The following is a 21068-nucleotide window of genomic DNA, read 5'->3' as shown; positions in this document are numbered from 1 at the left end:
GCTCACAGAAAAGCACACAAAGTCAACTAACCATATCGTAACAGATTGCAACTGCAATATATGATACACAATATTGTTAAGTGCAAGGAGACACATCTCGTGAGCTCTTTTGCAGCGCGGACGAAGAATCGCGACGCATCGGGATATCTTGAATTTGCGTTTTTGACTTGTATTACTACTGACTGGAAGAATAGATCCGCGTAATTCGCGTTTGTCTACGTGCATGCCTAGATAGCAGCTGAATCAGTAGTAGGAGAAAGGTAAGTCGCTCACGCACTTGTACCGCACACACACACATACACGAGTACACTTTGCTAGTGGGGTACTCGAACGTGCAGTAGTACATAACAATGCTGAGCATTAGAGCAGCCTCAGCGCACAGTATACATCTGAGATTCGGAATAGCGAATGTACTAACAACGATTATAGGTGCGCGCGCCGCGAGAAAGGAGACACGCACCACACGTGTTCACTATACACATATATAGATATATAGATAGACGCTCGGGCCACTATATTTCTGAATATGTCATATTCGTATCCGTGCGTATAGGTTCGTGCATACCCCGAAGCAGCATTTGCATTTATAGAAAGTGAGCACGTATATACACTGCCCGTCAATTACTTTTGCCATACCTGAGCGAAAAATGAGTAAACTTCAAAGTTTCGTAGCTCAGTCAAAAAAAGTCGGATTGACATTCTGAACCCGCCATTCGAAAGGTATTCACTAGCACTTTAAGGCTATATAAATTGTTATTAGGTTATTAACATTAGCACACTCACTTATTAACACACACAATCTGGTGAGTTAACATGCATAAAAAAATCGAAAAAAAAAATTTTCTCAGAAACGGATTGTAACTATTGCTTCTTATTGTACACATAAAAACCAACCTTTTTTGTATATAAAATTTTTTTCTACGACCCCTTGAACGCGGTGTACATGCAAACGAAAAAAAGGGTCGTTTTTGCACTAAAAGGGCTGTATATTTGTGAAAAAAGCTCGTAGGAAAATTTTTAAAAAAAGGATTTAAAGGTCTCGTTAAAACCTACAAATCCATCGGTTCAAAATGTTTCTACGACCCTTCTAACTAAAATGGCAAGAGAAATAGCGGAGGCAAAAAAAAGCAATATTTCTTATTCGTTAATTGTTAATAAAAATTGATGAATAAACAAAAAAACCTAATAACAATTTATATAGCCTTAAAGTGCTAGTGAATACCTTTCGAATGGCGGGGTCAGAATGTCAATCCGACTTTTTTTGACTGAGCTACGAAACTTTGAAGTTTACTCATTTTTCGCTCAGGTATGGCAAAAGTAATTGACGGGCAGTGTATATATGCACATAGGCAAGCCATCGAGTTCTGCTGTATATATAAGTCTTTGAGCGCGATCGCGTAATCTTTTGACAAATTAATAGGCTCCGTGAAGAATCGAGCAATGAGCGAGAGTGTTTGCGGTTACATCTCAGCCAGGCGATCTAGGCAATATCGCCCTAGTCTTCGTACAGGATTGAATTTGACAATTTCAGCAAATTGCAATGTTTCGTTATTATTGATGATTGACATTTATATTGAAATGCTCTGGTGAGCTCCGCGAACATGATCGCAACCTGCGTAATCGTGTGGGTAAAAAATTGAGTTTCGCGATGAGAAACGCAAAAGACGCGCAGCGTGGAAAAACTTTTTAGCGAGTCTTAGACCGTCGTCTCACCTCACTTCGGTAACGTTTGTTTTCCATCATTTCTGTCACTAATCTACGTCACAGAATAGAGCACGTGCGCTGCAGAAATAACATTTTTTTACTAGCTCTTGTTGCAACGAGCTTGCATTCACATCGTGGCTTAAAAAATTGTTTTAGGGAAAATTTTCGAGCATCCCGTAATCTTAATTCCTATGCACTTGGCCTGAATGCACTCATCTTAACGATAATTTATGAATAATGAATGCCGTTCGTTCGCTCGACGATCGATGACAATAGCGACGCATATATATGCAAGCGTCTATACAGCCGTGACGTGCTTTACTTTTTTGGGACTATAATTTTGTTCCATTTATTGTGACTTTGGTAGACGAAGAAAATTTTTTAACTCGAGATCGGTATATCTTGTCACAACGTACCGTCAAGAATTTCGAGCTGTTTGATACGGAAACAAGATTTAAAATAGCATCGCCTTGAGACTATGCTTCAAAAAAGTAAGAAAAAAAGATTAGCAAAATTACTCAAACTGAAATTTTATTATTTAAATACATATTCATATATCACTTGGTTAGTAGATGATTTTTCAATGTATTTTTTTTTGTTTCATACTAATGTCTTGACGCAAGCTCTGGCATAAAAAAAACTCGATCGATGCTCTCAACAGCGAGAATGTTAATTCGCAAAATCTTAAAAACTCGTTTTTGTTTTGATACATCACGATGATCGTCGCAGTGCCGACCGCCAAAATCTGTTGCCACTGCCACGGTGCACCTTCCTTTCTCCGCACAACGATATTTTTATTTTGCCCCACTAGACAGACGTATGTATGTTCTACCCCGCGCTCGCGCGGAAGACAGCCGTAACGGAGCCGCTCGCGAGGGCCCCTTCTTCTTTCATTTTCGCGAAACTTGCCGGGGAAAAGGAGTACGAATCGCGACTGTCCGGTCTTATATTGCTGGGTCTCAGTTATCAAGGAGACGCGTGTCTGCCGGCACTGCACAGCAATATATCGAGCTGTGTACACCTGCTTCCCAGCCTCCTGGTTTTCCGTTTACATCCTATTTTCATCGTATATGTTGACAAAATTACTAGAATAGCTTTTTGTACTATAAGGATTCACAGGTGACTCACCATTAAAATTTCCTTTTTTTAATGCAATAAATTAAAATTTTTTTAACGAATCTATCGACAAATTTATTTTGGAAAATTGATCAAATGATATTGGTAGCAAGGTTTTTTTCCTGTGATTTCGAATTGGAATAATCAAAAGCTTGAAGCATACAAGTTAGGCCAAATTTATTCATCATTGAGCTAAAAATTTTTATTATGCATATGCTGGTGAGCTGTATGATTAATTTGTAAAATTTTCTACAGTGCAGTGCGACGTGGTGTGTGGCAAGCCATAATAAAAATATACTTCAAGAAACTACTCGCCATCGTGATATTATAAGTTAGAATTGTGCAAGGGTGGAGGCGGTGGTTGCGGTGGATGATCTCGACTACTACAGTGAGAAATACGACTTGATTTACTGTGTTCCAAAACTATAATCGGATTAAATATTGTGTTGGGCAAACACAATGAAACTGTGATAAAAAAAGAAATTACGATAATTTATTTTAGACAAGAGCTTGTGGTGCAATCTCCAATCTTGATAATTTAGATTCTTTGCATCGAGGAATATTACAATGTAAGTCGAAAAAATCTTATTCAAATAATCAGAATTTATACATTTTATTTAAAAAGTTTGAGTGGAGGACGTGATACTTATTATGTATTCAAAAAATAGATAAGGTGAAATATTTTATTTATAAGTTTCACCTTTTTTTTTTGCAAATGAAAAAAGTATCTCCTGTATACCGATATTGAAGCACCGAATAAATTGATTTTGCCGAATAGATAACGAAACACTCGCTACTTTTGACATTGAAGACTATTCGACGTTTCAACTTTTTACAAATTTAAATTTATCAAAACAAGCGCGATTATTACCGTTTGAAACATTCTTCAAATTAAAAAATATACTTTTTTTGACGGATTATCTTTACAGTTCGCGACCTTGCAATATAGTCGAAAGTAAAAAAAATGGTTATTGATAGCTTTATCGATCATTGCTACGTAAGATAATTGCATCACATCCTGTGTGCCAGTGTGCGTCAGAACAGGAAAATATTCATCCTTGCGCTTTTACGAAGCAATGGTACCTCGGACCGTTAGATAATTACCCTATACGAACGAATTGTATAAAATTATCTATGCCTGATATGGTAATCCAAAATATTTTTCATCACACTTCAGGCAGCTCGTCGCTCGGATACTCAGACATCAATGCGCTTTTAAAGAACGCAGCAAAATAATAACAAGAGCACAATATGAGCGCGAGTGCAACGCTTGATCGAATTTCGTCGCGGAACGATTTTCTAGTAAGACTCTTGCCGGTCAGCTAGGCTTTTATTACGCTCTGCAAAAATGAAAGTGCAATCTGGCGCGATCCGCTCTCGCGCTATAGTCGGAAAGGGCCCCGGCGAAAGTTGGAGCTCGAGTGTTTACGTACGTGACCGCGGCGCGATATATGAAAAGAAGGAGAAAAAAATCTGCTTTTATTTGTTGTGTGTACGACACTGCTTTACACGAACTGTCTGATGTACATCGCCACGCACGAGGCCTTATTTGACAATGTCGCGGCGTTAATTGCCTCTTTCACTCGCGTCTACATACACTAGACAAGTGATTAATGCAATTCCTATAAAAAACATTTTCTACATTACATATATCATTTGGTAAATACAATGTTTCGCTAGATTTTTTTTCTACGCTGTAAAAAGCAAAAATACATTGAAATATTTTCCGCGGTATTGCTTGAACTCGAAGGCGGCATATAGATAGCCAGAAAGACTCGTGTGTACGCGCATATATATTTTTTTATTCATCAAGGCTTTGCGATTTGTAGAGTACGAAAAAACAGCGCGCATCTTATTAATAATTGATCGTTGCACTTCTTGTCCCGCTTGCGCGTAAGAACGTAGTTTCGGTCTTTTCCCTAACGTTGATTGGATTTTACGACGTGATTGGTATAAAAGCACAAAAAGTCATCATTAAGCACTTCTTCTGCATTGAATTGAAGGCGCGTGCGTGAAAGATGGAGTTTTGACGGATGAACTTGACTTGGATTAATATACATTATAATAACTATCTGATCGCATCGACAGACATATTTCCGTGCATGGTTGCAACGCGAGAACAATCTAGAAACCCAAATGTTACGCTGCAAAGAAAGAACTGGAATGCATTAATATTATTACGCCATCGGAGAGCTCTACACACTCGGCACTGCGCCGAAAAAATCGACGGTATATTGCGCTTCGTTGAGCACACATATCGTCGTCGTACGCACATATGCGCTTTGCATCGCGTAAATGCCGCACGTGGTCATGTCGACCGAACTCATGTATACGTGGATGGTCTAGGTGTATCGCTTGTCACGATGTTCGCTACGTTTTCATGCGTCTCGTGCGTTATACGTCTGGAGAGACTTTCTTTCGCCGACTTTCCGACGTATTTATGAAATCGCGATTGATTTTGACGTTTGTAAAGGAAAATCATTCCACAGAGTGGCAGTTGCTCATTCAGGTGATACGTATATGAGCAATTCTTTAAATAAAACGCCTTTTTTGAGGTAGAATTATGGTAAATTTTTTTTTCAACCTACGTGGAAACCGATCCCCCGGAAAATGTTTTTCGGGGTCCTAGGAACATGTGACAACGTTGGAACCATTGAAATTTCAATAGTGTTTATTTTTATAGCTACTTTTGTAATTTAGAGGACAAAAAATTATGTTTTATCGTAAATATGGCTAATTACTCAATTTCTGAATCGCTAAAAAAGTATCAAAACTCATTTCAGAAAAATAACTGACTACTGTCTTCAATACGAAATTTTCTCAGCTTCCCAATGGTGGTATCAGATTTTCTGCCATGAAACACGTAGAACTAAATATCTCGAAAAACTCGGTACTGAAAAAGTGAATTTGATGATTTATTTTTGATTTTTCCTTCTGAAAATGAGAATTTTTGGAAAATCTGACTGCACCATGAGAAAGCTGAAGAAATTTCCTATCGAAGTGATATCTTTATTTCTTTTTTCAGTCGAATTAAAATGTTATACGAGTAAGTTTAGAGTCGCGTAACGCTGAGAACCCCGAGACCGCGCTAAAAACGACTCGAGATCAGAAAACAGTGAACAAATTAGCTTGAATAACATTGTAATTCGACCGAAAAAATAAATGAAGATATCCTTTCGATAGGAAATTTCTTCAGCTTTCTCATGGTGCTGTCAGATTTTCAGAAAAATCGCATTTTCAAAAAGAAAAATCAAAAATAAATCATAAAATTCACTTTTTCAGTACCGAGTTTTTCAAAATATTTAGCTTGGCATGTTTGATGGCAATAGTTATAAAAATAAACACTATTGAAATTTCAATGGTTCTATCGTTGTTACGAGTTCCTAGGACCCCTACAAACTTTTCCCGGGGGTCCGTATCCGCGTAGGTTGAAAAACAATTTGCCTCGATTCCACCTCCAAAAATGCGTTTTTTTTCAAAGAATCGCTCATATATGCACGCTCGCGCTTGGTATATTGTGCATGTATGGCAATAAGCGCAGAAGAAAGTTTTGCCTGCCGATTTAATCCTGCGTCGCTACTGTTGTTTTACGCAGGCGCGCCTTATGCAGCTAACTCTTGGCATCGGGATTGTCTTTTTTATTGTCTGGACCCAGGAGTTGCCGTTTGGAAAGAATTTTATAATTGGTTTTTTGTGTTGTAGTGGAATTTATAATTTAGAGTAGAATGTTTATAGTTAATTATGCTGAAATTGTATGCTACATACTCAGCGGTTAAATACAATTCAACTGGTAAAAGAATTGATTTTATTTTGACGCACTTGGACGAATAGCAATTACAAAGTTTAAACTTTAATTGATGATTCATAAAAATGATGTTTAATATCATTGCTTATGAGCTATAATTTTAACACGTTTTAATATAACCAAAATAATTGAATTTACGTATCGACGATTTGCAATCGTGTCCTCCAGCTAAGTGTTCAGATGTGCGTCCACGAAAATATATTCGCACAATCGTAACGACTCGCGAATGTATTGCTCATTACTCGCTGTGATTGAGACAAATGACAAGCACATACGTGGGTATAATACTTGATATGAAATATTATAAAATGCATAAAACTTTGGCACTCTCGAGTAAATTACTTTAGTGCATACGTATGTACGTACATGGATCTGCGCCGCGTTTTCTTACGTGCGCGTAACCACATGATTTTTATCACTAGTCCGAAGCTTTCCCCATGCGCGCGCGAGTCAAGGAAAACACGAAAAAGCCTAAAGATGCAATTACACACGAAGACGCACGCGCGAGCCTGCTCATATACATGTGCCTACGCCTGCTTCTACATATATCCGAAAGAGAAAGAAAAAGATGGTCTTACCTATAATCGGTGTATTTCACGCAATACATGCCATTTCAAAGACGATTATGTAAATAGTAGCAGGGCGCATACTAGGAAGTTTCTATACGTTCGACTGGCTGTTCTCATTGCTATTATCTTTCGCACTGCATTATTATATTACACTAGTAAAAATGTATTATGAGTCGAAAATGTATCGTGTGGTAATTAAAATTACTGTGATTCGAAATAATGAAGAAAGCGTAATTCGTATTGCTTCTAGAGGTTGCTCATAATTTATTTATTCAAAATTGTTTCATCAGTATTTTATGCTTGAATATGTTCAAACGATTTAGAATTTCTTTAAGTTTATTTAAGAATTCTGATTTTTTATAAAATTAGAAAAAGTTAAATACTAACGTTTTTTGAAATGCAAATATTGAAACTTAATAAAACTGTCAAATTTTGAGCAGCATTCGATTGCATTGTAAAGGCTTATCTATATAAATACTTTGATGATAATAAGAAAAAAGCACGACTGAAGAGAATGAGATACGACATATTTTAAAGATCAAGTTTTTCAAATGTCCTTAGGAAGAAAAGGAAACTTTTTGTTAAAAAGAATGCAGTCGTTAACTACTTCGTTTTAAAAAATTCGCAACCTACTCTTCTAGGAAATGACATCTTATTTTTCAAAAGCATAGAATTTTGAAAAGTAGAATTCTGTCTGCGATCCACCGGATTTTGAATAAAAAAACTCAATTTATAAACAATGAACAGTTAATCAACAAACTTTAGGCTGAGCTGTTTCTTTGATTCGACTGTTTTGAAACGAACAATTTGAATGCAAAACATAATATTAATTTTAAAAATTAATTAAACGTGACCGCTTTTTTATCATATTAATTTCCGTATACGAAAAAGTCTAAATTTTCGTAATTTTCTTAATTCGCACAAATACAAAGAAGGTTATACACGAGTGACGGGTAATAGCTATATAAATGAAATCATGAAAAAGTCTTCTAGAATTGTCCTATATATATATTTCGCAAAGCTCATATTTGTACAGTTTCACTTATGACTTGGACCACATGCGAAATTGCTTTCGATTTGGTGTAAAGGCGTATCGTATAGTTAAGTTGCAGAAATACGACCTTGCAATGTAGAATGTCAAATCACTACGGGGTAGCTCACACAGGTAGCTAAGTCGCAGGTAAAAACCAGAAATGTTGTAATAGTTGTTATTAAGTGTCAAATGGTTTTAAATTCGAAAATAAAAATTCTTTTAACCCATTAACGTCCAGAATGACGAAATTTTTGTTCTTGATCGACGCGATTTGCCCATGTTTTGGGCTTTAAAAGATTTTGGACGTACATGATTTTATGTAAAATTTAATGCCTTTTCAGAATCCAGGCTCAAATTATGTATTTTTCTTCGCTTCGTTAAAAAATTTTGGCTGTTTAATCAAAAAAAAAGAAAACGTAAAATTTTGTGACAAAAATCAACTTTGAGAATTTTTTCCGAACTCTTGCAGAGAAAGACTCGAAATATAAATATGATCAGTGGGGATCATAGGTGGAGAAGTAATTTAAGAAATTTTTACAGATTTTTTCAACCACTTTTTCTAAAAAAATGGCGACCATAGAATAAACTTTTCATATATATGATTATGCAAGAAAATACATGTACGGGTGAGAATGTATAATGTTTTACTCCAAAACAATTGAGTTTAGAGAAAAAGTTTACAGAAAAAAAGTCCTCGAATTAATCGAGGAACATTTTAAAATTTTTTTGAGATGATTTTGAAAAATTGGAGTTCACGAATTTTTCCGAAATTGGAAAACCGTTTCCGAAAATTCGCAAAAAATTTAAGGGTTTCCTTGATTAATTCTAAGCCTTTTTTATACCATAAACTTTTTTCATATACTCAATGGATTTCGAGATAAAAAATGAATTTGATGTTTTATAAACAAATTACTTCGTGGACGCCATTTTGTTGATTGGAAAAAGCTGTGAAAATTCCCTGAAAAGCCTTAAATCTTAAATTTGAGCCTGGACTCTTAAAGAGCATTAAATTTTACTTAAGTATATCAGAAGTCTTTTGAAAGCCCAAAACAGAAAAAAATCGTGCTAATCGCGAACAAAAAATTTCGTCATCCTGGACTTTAACGGGTTAAATATAATAGACTCGAAATATAGTATAATAATCCTTACAAATATTTTGTAACCGCAGCAAACGTGTCGATCTATAAAGATAAATTCTTCATGAATAAATATTTTTTGTATCAATATCAATCTTAATTAATTTGCGAAATGAAATACTTTCTAAGAAATACACAATGGCACTCAGAGCTTGACACTGACTTCATTAAAATTAAAAATAATAATAATGTTAAAAATGACAATAATAATAGTAATAATAAATATTAACCAACAATCGAACATTTTGTATGATTTTTGTATATAATTATATTTGTCGTAAAGATTCATTCATTGAGTAATAAGTGACAATTCTATAGTGAATAGGTCATTTGAGCAGTGCGCGATTAATCATCGCTGACAATTATAGGCTAGGAACAGGACAAATATGACTTATGTGAAGGTGTAATCAATTAATCCTGCAAGAAAAGTGTCGAGAAGGAATCGTGTTCTATTAATTCCGATAATGAGCGCTCAATTATTTTTTCAAGAATACTACTCAATTATTTTGAACTTTTTTTGAAAATAACATTGCCTTAACGTTTAAATTCATATATGTAACAAAATTGTGAGTTCCTTGGTGAATAAATAAAGTGCGCACGTGAGCGTATGTGTATAAGCCGTAATACTATTTAGAGAAATGATAGTGAAGAAAGCGTAGCTGGAAATTTTAGTCTTATTCTGAGTAGTAATCAGAATTGCATGTATACACACCATCATTGATGTGCAGAATTAGAGTAGACTCTTTTAGAAGGCTTTTTTTATTTTACATTTTAGAATCTTTCTAAACTCGCTTGTTTAATTATTTTCACAGACAAGGGGAGTAAAAGAATTTAAATGTTTCTCAGTAACGTACGTGCTCATAATTATAAAAACATTAAATTGTAATAGTAATTAATATCAAAATTAATATTTGAACATAAAAAATTTAAGAAATTGAAAATGTATTCTATTAAAAAAGTGTTACAATCAAAATGTCATTTTTTCATTAAAATATTAATAACTTGGCTAAACTTCATTCAAGACAGAGTAAAAAATTTCGAGATGTTTCATAAGAAAGTCATTACTTTAGTGTCACTACATTGTTTGACGTATAAAATATGCATTAGATTTAGTTTAGGTCAAAGTTCACAAATTTTTTCTTTCTATTTTATGGTCATTTTAATAAACAAGTAATTCAAACTTATTCTTATCATAAAATAGTAATTTTCGATACAAGTGCCATAAGTAACACTTTTTGGCACGGCGTAGTTTAGGGCCCGAGCGCAGCGAGGGTCCTAATAGCTGGGCCGAAAAGTGTCCCCTATGGCCCGAGTATCGAACAACGTTTTATAGTACTGTGCAAAGTTCACATTTATGCCCCCTTTTCCGAGCCATGAGTCGCACTTTCTGGTAGCGCGAAGTGAGGTTAGCGCACGAGCGTATGCGAGTGTGATGCGAACGCAGCGGTGCCAGAATGTGCGACTTATGCCACCGAAAAGCGTGCCATAGATGTGAACTTATGCCACGCAGTGCTATAAAAAAAATTACGAAATTAAGTTCGCCTCATGTTGTAGTGCCACAAGAGTCTCGAGTTGTAATTATTTCGTTTACATGCAGTGTCGAGAAACGTTGACGTACTGCTTCTTCCTATGCGAATTAGCCGCTTTTTTCAAACACCGACTGAAGCGCGCCTTTGTGCGGCTCTTATTAATGCATCATTCCTTTTGCGAGATCTCCATTGCATAATGAATTCCATTACTGTCTCGAAACATTTCTTACGTGTCTCTCGATAGAAGATCGAGCATCAATGAGGAAGTCCTTGGATCCATTTTGAAATTCAACAAAATTCCGAGGAAAGAAATACAGAGTGCGCGAGAGCCTAATTGCGCATAAAAACCCCGGATGACGAAGAGCCGCAACAGAATTGCATACTTCCGATACATTGTAAATTGTACTTTGAGCCGATTTGTAACGGTAATGTAATTGATAATTTCAACTATGTGTAGTGAGATGGCGAAAATCATACAGTCCGTTTTTCTTCGTCACTTCGTCACAAAGCGATCGGTAAACGACGAAATCATTCGTACATAATATATGAGCATGCGCGCTTGCATGCTTACGATTTTCACTTGGCAAGTGGCAAATATAAGCCATTCATAATACTCTGAAAGCTACAGAATCCAGCTGACCGCTTGCAAAGAATGTACATCACGTGATACTCTTGCTGGTTTACTTGTGAACCGGTCTTGATTCTCGCACATGCGTACTTGCCTATACCTGTACAGTATCGGACGTATAGTATATAGTAAATACACGGCTGTTCTGCCGGCTTCACTGCTACTGACACACATTTTACTCCATGTATATATGCAGCTGCAGTCAGAAAAGAGAGAGAGAAAGAGAGGAGGGGATCGTGCAGCTCGTACCGTTTTTCAAGTGCATCTTTTTCTTTTTCGTTAGTTTTTCGAGGTCACTGATGCAACTGCTTATATGAGACGAAAGGATGTTTATAACGGAATACGCATATGACTTTTGCAGTATCTAGGGTCATTTTCTTCGGATTAATTATCTATCACATCCACAGCGATTATCGTCAATTAACTAACTATATTTATTATAATAAGACATACGCATCATGACTTAATATTTGACAAATGAAGAGATCTTCAATGGCATGATCAAGTACCGAAGATGACTTATTAAAAAAATTTGGCACGCACCATTGCTTCACAGGCACTCGACGTTGAGGTCGAGGACCTCTTACTGCTTCAAGTTACATTGCATTATTATTATAATGTTGTTAGAAAGTGGAGTGAAGATTGAAGTGAATGAACTTCATATAGGCAAAATAGAGAAGTCATACAAATGTCTTCCGAGTGTTTCATGAATATTATCATAAAAATTACTCGATATTATATCAAATTTTAAATATGTCAAATATATATATATATGTACTGCTCAATGATTTATCATCTTTAAAATTTCATAATCATTATCATTTTTCAGTTAATTACTCAAAATGAACGGCAGTACGTTGCATGCCAGTGATACGTTGTATTCAAATAACACCATTCTCAAATTTTACCATCATGTATTTTGGGAACTCTCAGGTATGTGTTAAAATCTGCTTCTTTTCGCAACTCCGAGAGAAGCAAGTAAAATAATATACCAACTTTGCCTTACTTGCACAGATCCACGAACGAGAGATTGGTTCTTGCTAGCATCGCCGTTGCCGGGACTGGGCTTGATGTTCGCTTATCTCTATTTCGTGCTGTCATGGGGTCCCCGCCAAATGGAGCATCGCAAGCCGTTTGTGCTGAAAAATACTCTAGTCATTTACAATTTTTTCCAAGTTCTACTTAGTGTATGGCTCTTCTGGGAAGGTCTAACTGGTGCCTGGCTCTTCCACTACAGCTGGAAGTGCGAGCCTGTTGATTTTTCCAATTCCCCGCACGCTTTAAGGGTGAGTTTCGAAATTTATGTGTCTGAAAGATTCAAATATTGTGTTTTAAAAAATTATAAAATGTTTTATTTAAATATGTTTCCTTTAGTATGCTCTTCGAAAAGCGCTACTTGCATTTTGAACATTTCGATAAAAAAAGACATAGTAACTGTAAAAATTATTAACTCTGACAATTTTTTCATTGCTTCGACATATTTCAGGTGGCGAGAGGAGTTTATGTTTACTTTATTGCCAAACTCACTGAACTCCTCGATACAGTCTTTTTTGTCCTGCGAAAGAAAGACAAACAAATAACGTTCCTCCATATGTATCATCACACTGTCATGCCAATGATTTCCTGGGGTGCTGCTAAATATTATCCCGGAGGTCATGGAACTTTCATCGGTAAGTATTTTTCATTCAATGAAAATTGAGTGAACTGACACATTCGAAGTAACTACGAGAAGCAGGTTGTGCATTTTTAAGTATTTCGGATAAAGAAAAAAGTCAAATGAAAAATATGCATGAAAAAAAAATTAGGATAACAGAGCTCGCTCACAATTACTTGTATAAAGAACATTGAATTCAGCATAAAAAAATACAATTGACGTGAAAGGGACAAGATTCTGAGTGCAAATTATGCACACGACTGCAAACAAAATCATGATATAAGAGTTATTTCTAGGCAATCTTTTTCGTGCATATAATGACTCTGCGTAAGCCTGCGCAGCAATCGTTTATGTCATACGAAAAAACCGCGAGAGTTTGTGCTCAAACATTATTCAACCAATCGTGTAATATCATCATTTATTTAAATTTTTTAATTGATCAATTGTCAACGATACAATAAAAAAATAAAAGATAATAATTGAAAATCAGTTTCAAGACCCTATTATTTGTTCACAGGTGTCATCAACAGCTTCGTTCATATTATTATGTACACGTATTACATGCTTGCTGCTGTTGGACCTCAACTTCAGAAATATCTTTGGTGGAAGAAATATATCACTACTTTGCAGATGGTAATTATAAGATTCATGTTGCTGCTTATTAATCAGATTATTTTGAATTCATACAGTATTTCAAATCATGAAAAGTTTCCTTTAGTTTTTAAAAATCTATTTTCTGAATCTCAATAGTTTTATTTTCATATTTTTAAAATTGAAAATGATTTTTTAGGGTCAATTCTGTCTGGCTTTCTTGCACAGCTTCCAGCTTCTCATCTACGATTGTGATTATCCACGTTGGTCTCTTGTATTTATTTTACCTAATGCCATTTTCTTCTACTTCCTCTTTTCCGAGTTCTACAATCAGGCCTACACAGGAGACGGCAAGAAAAAAAAGGACGACGATCACGACGCAGTATCGATAGAAGGCAAAGTTAAAAATGTCGTTTCATCGACCGAAACAAACGGCAAGCCCACACACAAGGGAAATTCATTAACGAATGGTGCATCACACAAAAATGGTAAAACTAAATCCGCTTAAAAAAGCTTAAGCGTCATCTAAAATTGATTATCAGTGAAAGGAATGTTTTTGTAAATAGTTGTTTTATGATAACTTTTGCTGTCACTTTTTCTACAGTAGATAAGAACATTATTCTACGTGGTTTTTTCAATTACAAAATATTGTTTCTGCAATAAAAAACGTCTTAAACATCAAAAAAATATATTTCAAGCCTGTGTGATAAAATTTATGCTTTCTCATGTGATAGACATATTTTTAGTTTATTATCAGTCGAAAGACAATCGAATTAAATTGGTTTTTTAAATCTTAGAAATTAAAAGTGTTTTGAAAATTACAGTTGAGATTTTTAATGTTTTTACAAGATAGCTAAAATAATTTTTATGTAAAGTGCATCTAAATCATAGCAATTTTAGTTTTTTGTGGCCATTTTTGATGTATTCAATTTATCATATTAAGAATGAGTTTGAAAAAGCACGAGCCTATTTTCATATCTACAAAGACGGCGAAAATTGTTATACACATTTTAAAGTTGTTATATATCTTTTTCATATATTTCCAATGTCAAACTGTAGACTAATGGATGGTAAAAATTGCTGAAAATTATTTATATACATACATATAGATAGGAACATCGCTATAATAGAGTTATTAAATTTACGCATAATCTTGTAAGTGTACAATTATAATACATCGCCTATATGCTCTTCCACTTTAAAATAATAGATAGCCCGTAGTTACCGTTTCATTTGAAATAAAATTCTGTAAGTCTAATTTTGATGATAAATATCAATAAAAAATGTATCAAATGCATTGAAAAATATAGTGAGAATAAAATGAAAAGAGACGGTCGGTAAAATCGGTAAATTAAAAAAATCGATTAAAATTTTGGATTATATGAAGTCTTCTGCAATAATTTTTTTTATAATTTTGTGATTAAAATTTTTAAAGTATTAAGTTAATTTTTACAATTTCTAGCTTCTTAGATTTAACTGTTGGCATTTTGGAAAAATACTTATACGGCATCTATATAGGTGCAATTGAACTGTCGGATGAAAATGTTTTACACTTGCAGATAAGTTAACTGTGCTTTCACATCTAGAGCAGTTGTGCTACATATCCAAAAATATGAGTCAATATCTATATCATTCTAAATGCTTCCTTCAGCTGCATTCGCGATAAAATAGTAAAAGATGAATAAATGATTTACTTCATTATTTCAATGTGATGTTTTGAAAGAATCAAATAGAGCGGAAAAGTCGCACGTGATAGGTGCATAATGTTTTCACTAATTGTAAGAACAATTTTTCATAAAATATTATTATAACTAAACAAATTATATCAATATTACATTTGAGTCACAAAAATAGGCAAATTGTAAATTTGTTATAAATATACATCAATAGGTCCGTAAAAATTATTTATATTATAAATATTAAGTGTTATCACTTTTGTGTTGTAATGTAATTACAAAATAATTTACGCAGCGTAACTAATAAAAAATGAATGGACGGATAGATTGTAATTAATTTAATTAATAAAATATTTTTAGTTATATATATTTAAAACTCGGTTAACAGATGTTTACAATAAAATTTAATTATATCTATATATGAATTTATTAATTTATTTGATCAATACTTTAGATAAATCTATGAAAAAATATATAGTTCCAATTGCAATATTAAGGTTTTTCATTTGAAACTCAATAATAATCTTGTATTAAGTATAGGCCGGATTTTATTTACTCATGAGGAAGCAAAATTGTGAATGTCTAAACTTCTTTGAGTATAATCGTAATTGTAGTATTATTGTAGTTGACAATGATGATATTAATTAAAACTCAAATTCAAATCTTATTCTTTTTATTATAAAAATTATTTTTATATATCTTAATTTTTTTGATACTATAAGTAAATTTTTTGCAAAAATTATTAAAAAACTAATCGATTCGAGGATCGTAACAAAACTAATATTATATTCATATGGCAATTAACATACATCTACTTTAAAGATAAAAAAGTTTGTGAATATTTTCACTTCATGAACAATTGGACCCCAAAAAAACTATATACACAATTTAATTTATCGAAGTTTTTAAAAATGCAATAATTTTCATTCACTTCCTCTTTGGTTTGTTATACGACTTGATGTAAAAATCGCTAAACAAGTAGATGAATATTACCACGTTTGTGACAAAAAAGTAGGTGAGAGCTTTTGGCATTCTGCAGTCAAACACCAATGTGTACATAAGATAAACGAGCATCATTCCAAATTGAATCTGTAAAATTAGAAAAGTTGTTGACAAAAGTGAGCTTATAATGAAATTAATATCGGAAGAAGTAATATCAGAAAAAGAAGAAGTATCAGAAGAAGAAGTAATATCAGAAAACTATATTACTGCCCGTAACCAGGAGAAAAAGAAAAATTCCGGAGCACGTGTTATTTCTCAATTTCGCCTTATACGCTAGTTATGTGCACTGGATCTTTTTTTCCCCCAGTCTAGGTCGGTATGATAATTTTCATACTCCATGGCCCGAAAATAGCAATTTCCCGTTAAATGCAGTGGTTGAAAAATAGCTACTTTTGGGACACTGATGTAAAAACAATTTTCAATAACTTAAATGTATAAGTGGAATTCAATTATATAGACGGCAGTATGAATTCGGCAGCCATAAAGTACTCTCAAAAATGCATTGCACTGTCCGAAAAATTTATGATATTATTATCTTATAACTAAATATGCTTTTCACGAATACTACGTGCACCGAATAGACACTCACTATATAGAAAATTATTTTTATGTTTTTGTATGAGTCTTACCAATTGCAACCAGGTCATATATTTTTTCCACCACAAGTATTTTTTGTATTCGGGTCCGAGGGCGGCGATTAAATAGTAAGAATACATGACGATGTGAACGAAGGAATTCAAAAATCCGATTATGATGCCCTGTTCACCTGGCAAAAATTTCAGGTAACACCAAGAGAACAAAGCGGTGATCGTATGATGATAAACATGAAGAAAGGAAACTTGATTGTATTTTTTACGAAGTATGAAAAATACCTAAAAATATAATAATTAAAAACATGTCGTAAAAAATTAATTAAATTCAAAAAAGCATTTCAATTAACTTACAGTATCCAGCAGTTCCGTTATTTTTGAAAAAAAGTACCACCATCCACCGATTGAAAGCTGGAAAAAAAGGATAACTTTAATTGTGATCAAATAGGAAGAAATGTATATTTTCGAATAACTGAATAATATTTCATATTATCTTTGAATTTTCAATAGGATTATTTTAATATCAGTAACCATCTATGTGATCTAAAAAAAGTATCAAAATTTATTTTTTTTAAATCTTTAAGAAGTTCTAATTTGATAAATTTTTTATTAATATTTTTTCATTAGGTAGATAATATTTTTTATTATTCATAAAATTTTATGATGATTTAATTTTTGAAATTGAACTGATCATGAAGTATGAAAAATTAAAAAACTGTTTCAATGTGAAGTATTTATCAATGATTGTTTTCTCATCTAATTAACAGATTACATAATAATTCCTTTGTCGGAATCAACTAAGAAAAAATAAAGTAAAACATCACTCTAACCGTATTTTGTAAAACACCATCGGCCGGTGCGCTATCAGCTTTGCAGGTATCGGTAAAAACAAGGTCCAACAAGTTGACGTTGAGAGTCTGCATCATAATAAAGTAGAACAATAATATGAGAATATGATATACGAGTAACGTTTATGTGCGTACAGGTGTCGTAAAACCATACGAGGCTAAAAAATCAAGGGGCAAGCGGTTTTCTTACCAGAGTTACGAGCCAGATGCTAAACAGCACTTGAAAAGCGTTGTACAGTATTAAAGCAGTTTTGAGCTCAAAAGCTGGCCTCCTTTCCATAATCCATGGTCCAATTTTTAAAACAAAAGTCAAATAAGCAGCAAGTATTAGGAGAACGGGTTTTGGTGAGCTCATCAATGGCCAAGTGTCGACCATAGGATCTGTAAAGTCAAGCAATACTTAAAAACTGAATATTTTTCATGTTCATCAAGTCAGACAATCATCAGAACCTCACTATTCATTATAAATAATTATAATACAGTCGGCAAGATCAGAATCGATCCTTGATCGGATGTGTTATAGTTAAAACTGATGGCGAATGAATCATTATACTTTCTCAAATTACTTCAAGTTCAATTTGTAACCATAGGCAGGCAAAAATGTGTGTACATCGTGCAATAAAAATTTGATTTACTGAGTAAGCGAATTCCTTTTCGTTTATACAAAACAGAAACTTACGAGTGCTATGTGATCAGTGACAAAATATACATGTAAAATTAGAAGGAAACCTTAAATCATTTATTATAAAAATGAATATTGGTTTCCCAAAATTCCATCAAAAAACATTCCGAAAAACTTTCTAAATTTTGAAATATTTTTTGGTTTAGAAATTTTTTCATATCATCCAATCGAACCGACTTAAATAAGTATCTTGCAATCTTAAGCTTTTTAATAAGCTTAAATATTTTTCCATGGGAACATATATATAATAAATATATTTTTACAATAACACAACATGCAGAATCCGATTATGGTAAATCTAAATAAATCCAGACTTTCATAAGTAACTTTGTTTAAATGAAGTTTTAACAGTGTTGTTCTTTAAATTAAATTAGGGGAATAAATTAATAGTTAAAAAACTGTGTGAATTTAAATTTACATTCAAGCTTTTTAGACTGAGCTGACGATTAGATTGCATTATAGAGAAAATGTACATCAGACAATAAACTAGATTGCATTTAATTTATACCAAAAATCGTATTTGTGATGAAACTAATTAAAAAGTCACTGTTGCTCTATTTATATTTTAACATAAAAAAATCGACGTTTTCAAGTATTATTATTCTTACCTTTATTAGATTGCAATATTTCATGGTAGTTGTTGACAAAAAGTGACATCAAATAAGTCATGGTTTTAATGTAAGAATCTGAAAAAAATATTTCATAAAATTTAAAATATACCCAATGGAATTATTTTTTCATTTTTGTATTGATAAATTAAAGTACTAGAATTTTTTGGTTTGAAAAAAATATTGTTTAAACGTATTAGCCTGTGAAAGTGGTACTTCTATATGTAGTATTGATAAGAAAATAAAATGTGTATACTTTTGTTTTATCCTTGAAACGGAGTATAAAAATTATAAATTAATGAAATAATAGTCAAAATGTTAAAAATAATAAATGTGTTAAAAAATTTTTAAAAACAAATTAATTAGGTCCTATAGAATTCTAAGAATGGATTAGAGTTACTAGATAACGTTACTTCAGACAATAATAAAAAGAATTATGATTAAATAATTTGACTCACATTTTGAAAAAATTGAAATAAGCCGTACAATAGTAGGCCAAGTATAAACTTTAAGTTTATTCTTCCACTTCTCACTATGAATCAAAGAGAATCCTGGATGACTGTGACCGAGGCACTCGAAAAACTGACTGTTCCTTCAGCCAGCATCAAGTGAAAAAGCTTCACAGGTGTTTCGATAAATGCTCACCGCATCATTTTACCACCAAGCATTGCTGTTTTCCGGGGAACAAAACGATAGGAGTGGGAAGCACTCTAGTATGCCTCCACCGCTGTAATACTTCATACGCTCGCGTTACAGTTATTATACCTCAATGACCACTTAGTAATTTTTTTTTTTTTATAAAGAGTATAGTAAAGTATGTGAAAATATTTTGAAAAATTGAACAATTTAAGCTTCACAATTTATTTAGAAAATTAAGATGTGTATAAAGTATCGTTTTTCCTGATATAAATTTAATGTGCAATAATTGATCTCCTATTATTTTAGAATGTTTCCGTTTTGCAATATCAATTATTATCATTATCGCTCAAATAATGTATCAAGAAATTTACGATAAATTTTTTCTTATAAAAACTTGCTGTTTAAATTTTATTATGAGCTTCGTATATCTTCCAATTATCGATGAAATATGCAACTCTTATCCTTTTTTTCAATCAATATAATATTTTTATTTAAAAAGTTAAATAACTTTAATTTTATTTAAATAAGTTTTTTGAATAAATACTATTGAAAACATGCAATATTTATTGCATTTGGATAAATTCTTTTCTTAAAAGAGAAGCTGAAATTAGTTCATCGAAAAATTTTTATTAAAATTTAGGATATACATGCCTACATGAAGTAAAGCATAACGGGAAACGAAGAAATTGCGATAAAGGTGAATTTCAGAATTTTGGAACTTTAGATAAGCTTTAAAGAAAGTTAAATTAATTGACAAATATCATGTAATATGGTATGTTAAAAATAACTTCATTATATCACCTTTCGTATGAAACTGTATTTATAGATTCAGTTGAACCACGAAGAAAGTAGTCAGACAAAATTTTGAAATCATTAACTATATGTATTGAACTTCATTAATATACAATCTATCATTAATCGATACAAATATTTGAAAGAATTGCACTCAAAATCATGGACTTATTTAATTATATTACTATTGAACTAAATTACAGAAATCAAACATTCAACAATCAAACAATTATTTTTATACGGCATACATCTAGAAACAATTAAAAAAGAGCTATTGACGAATGATTTGCTGGTAAAACTTCGTTTAAAGCTTCACACTTTCTGCACCTTGAATATATCTTTGTTTGACTCGTTTTATACTGTTACACTCATAAATATGCTCCTCTGTTTTCAAATAATTTAGCAGTTGATTTTTTTTTGTTATAAAGTAATTCGTGTATATAAGTTTCACAAATTTTTAAAATTT

At 32.9% G+C, this 21068-nt stretch overlaps 2 protein-coding genes across 3 annotated transcripts; one reads left to right on the top strand and one right to left on the bottom strand.

The window, feature by feature from the left end:
- Positions 1–2656: 2656 nt before the first annotated feature.
- On the top strand, positions 2657–15067 carry LOC106658652 (elongation of very long chain fatty acids protein AAEL008004-like). 2 transcript variants are annotated; one of them, XM_023459863.1, is made up of 7 exons: positions 2657–2823; positions 3081–3389; positions 12350–12453; positions 12535–12806; positions 13007–13190; positions 13692–13807; positions 13965–15067. In XM_023459863.1, exons 3-7 carry the CDS (start codon positions 12363–12365, stop codon positions 14271–14273), a joined length of 972 nt encoding a protein of 323 aa, XP_023315631.1. In that variant the 5' UTR covers positions 2657–2823; positions 3081–3389; positions 12350–12362; the 3' UTR covers positions 14274–15067. The 2 variants fall into 2 exon arrangements, with proteins under 2 accessions (XP_023315631.1, XP_014236181.1); XM_014380695.2 differs by having other exon boundaries at positions 3076–3389.
- Positions 15068–15866: 799 nt separating this feature from the next.
- Positions 15867–21067, bottom strand: LOC106659332 (elongation of very long chain fatty acids protein AAEL008004). The gene is made up of 7 exons (XM_014381829.1): positions 19630–21067; positions 19172–19249; positions 18072–18262; positions 17864–17950; positions 17388–17444; positions 17073–17315; positions 15867–16530 (listed from the first exon to the last, which is right to left on the bottom strand). Exons 2-7 carry the CDS (start codon positions 19230–19232, stop codon positions 16369–16371), a joined length of 801 nt encoding a protein of 266 aa, XP_014237315.1. The 5' UTR covers positions 19233–19249; positions 19630–21067; the 3' UTR covers positions 15867–16368.
- Between the last annotated feature and the right edge of the window lies 1 nt (position 21068).

Source organism: Trichogramma pretiosum, unplaced genomic scaffold (genome assembly GCF_000599845.2).
Source record: "Trichogramma pretiosum strain Unisexual culture from Peru unplaced genomic scaffold, Tpre_2.0 scaffold16, whole genome shotgun sequence".
NCBI classification, from domain to species: Eukaryota; Metazoa; Arthropoda; class Insecta; order Hymenoptera; family Trichogrammatidae; genus Trichogramma; species Trichogramma pretiosum.
This window is presented reverse-complemented; position numbering and strand designations above follow the sequence as displayed.

Bases quoted from the DNA above. Each gene is read 5' to 3' on its own strand.
- LOC106658652 (XM_023459863.1), top strand. From the start codon at position 12,363: ATGAACGGCAGTACGTTGCATGCCAGTGATACGTTGTATTCAAATAAC. The intron at 12,807-13,006 runs GTGAGTTTCGAA...GACATATTTCAG, and splicing joins ATTCCCCGCACGCTTTAAGG to GTGGCGAGAGGAGTTTATGT. The intron at 13,191-13,691 runs GTAAGTATTTTT...ATTTGTTCACAG, and splicing joins AGGTCATGGAACTTTCATCG to GTGTCATCAACAGCTTCGTT.
- LOC106659332 (XM_014381829.1), bottom strand. From the start codon at position 19,232: ATGACTTATTTGATGTCACTTTTTGTCAACAACTACCATGAAATATTG. The intron at 17,951-18,071 runs GTAAGAAAACCG...ATTATGATGCAG, and splicing joins GCATCTGGCTCGTAACTCTG to ACTCTCAACGTCAACTTGTT. The intron at 16,531-17,072 runs GTAAGACTCATA...CTAATTTTACAG, and splicing joins ATATGACCTGGTTGCAATTG to ATTCAATTTGGAATGATGCT.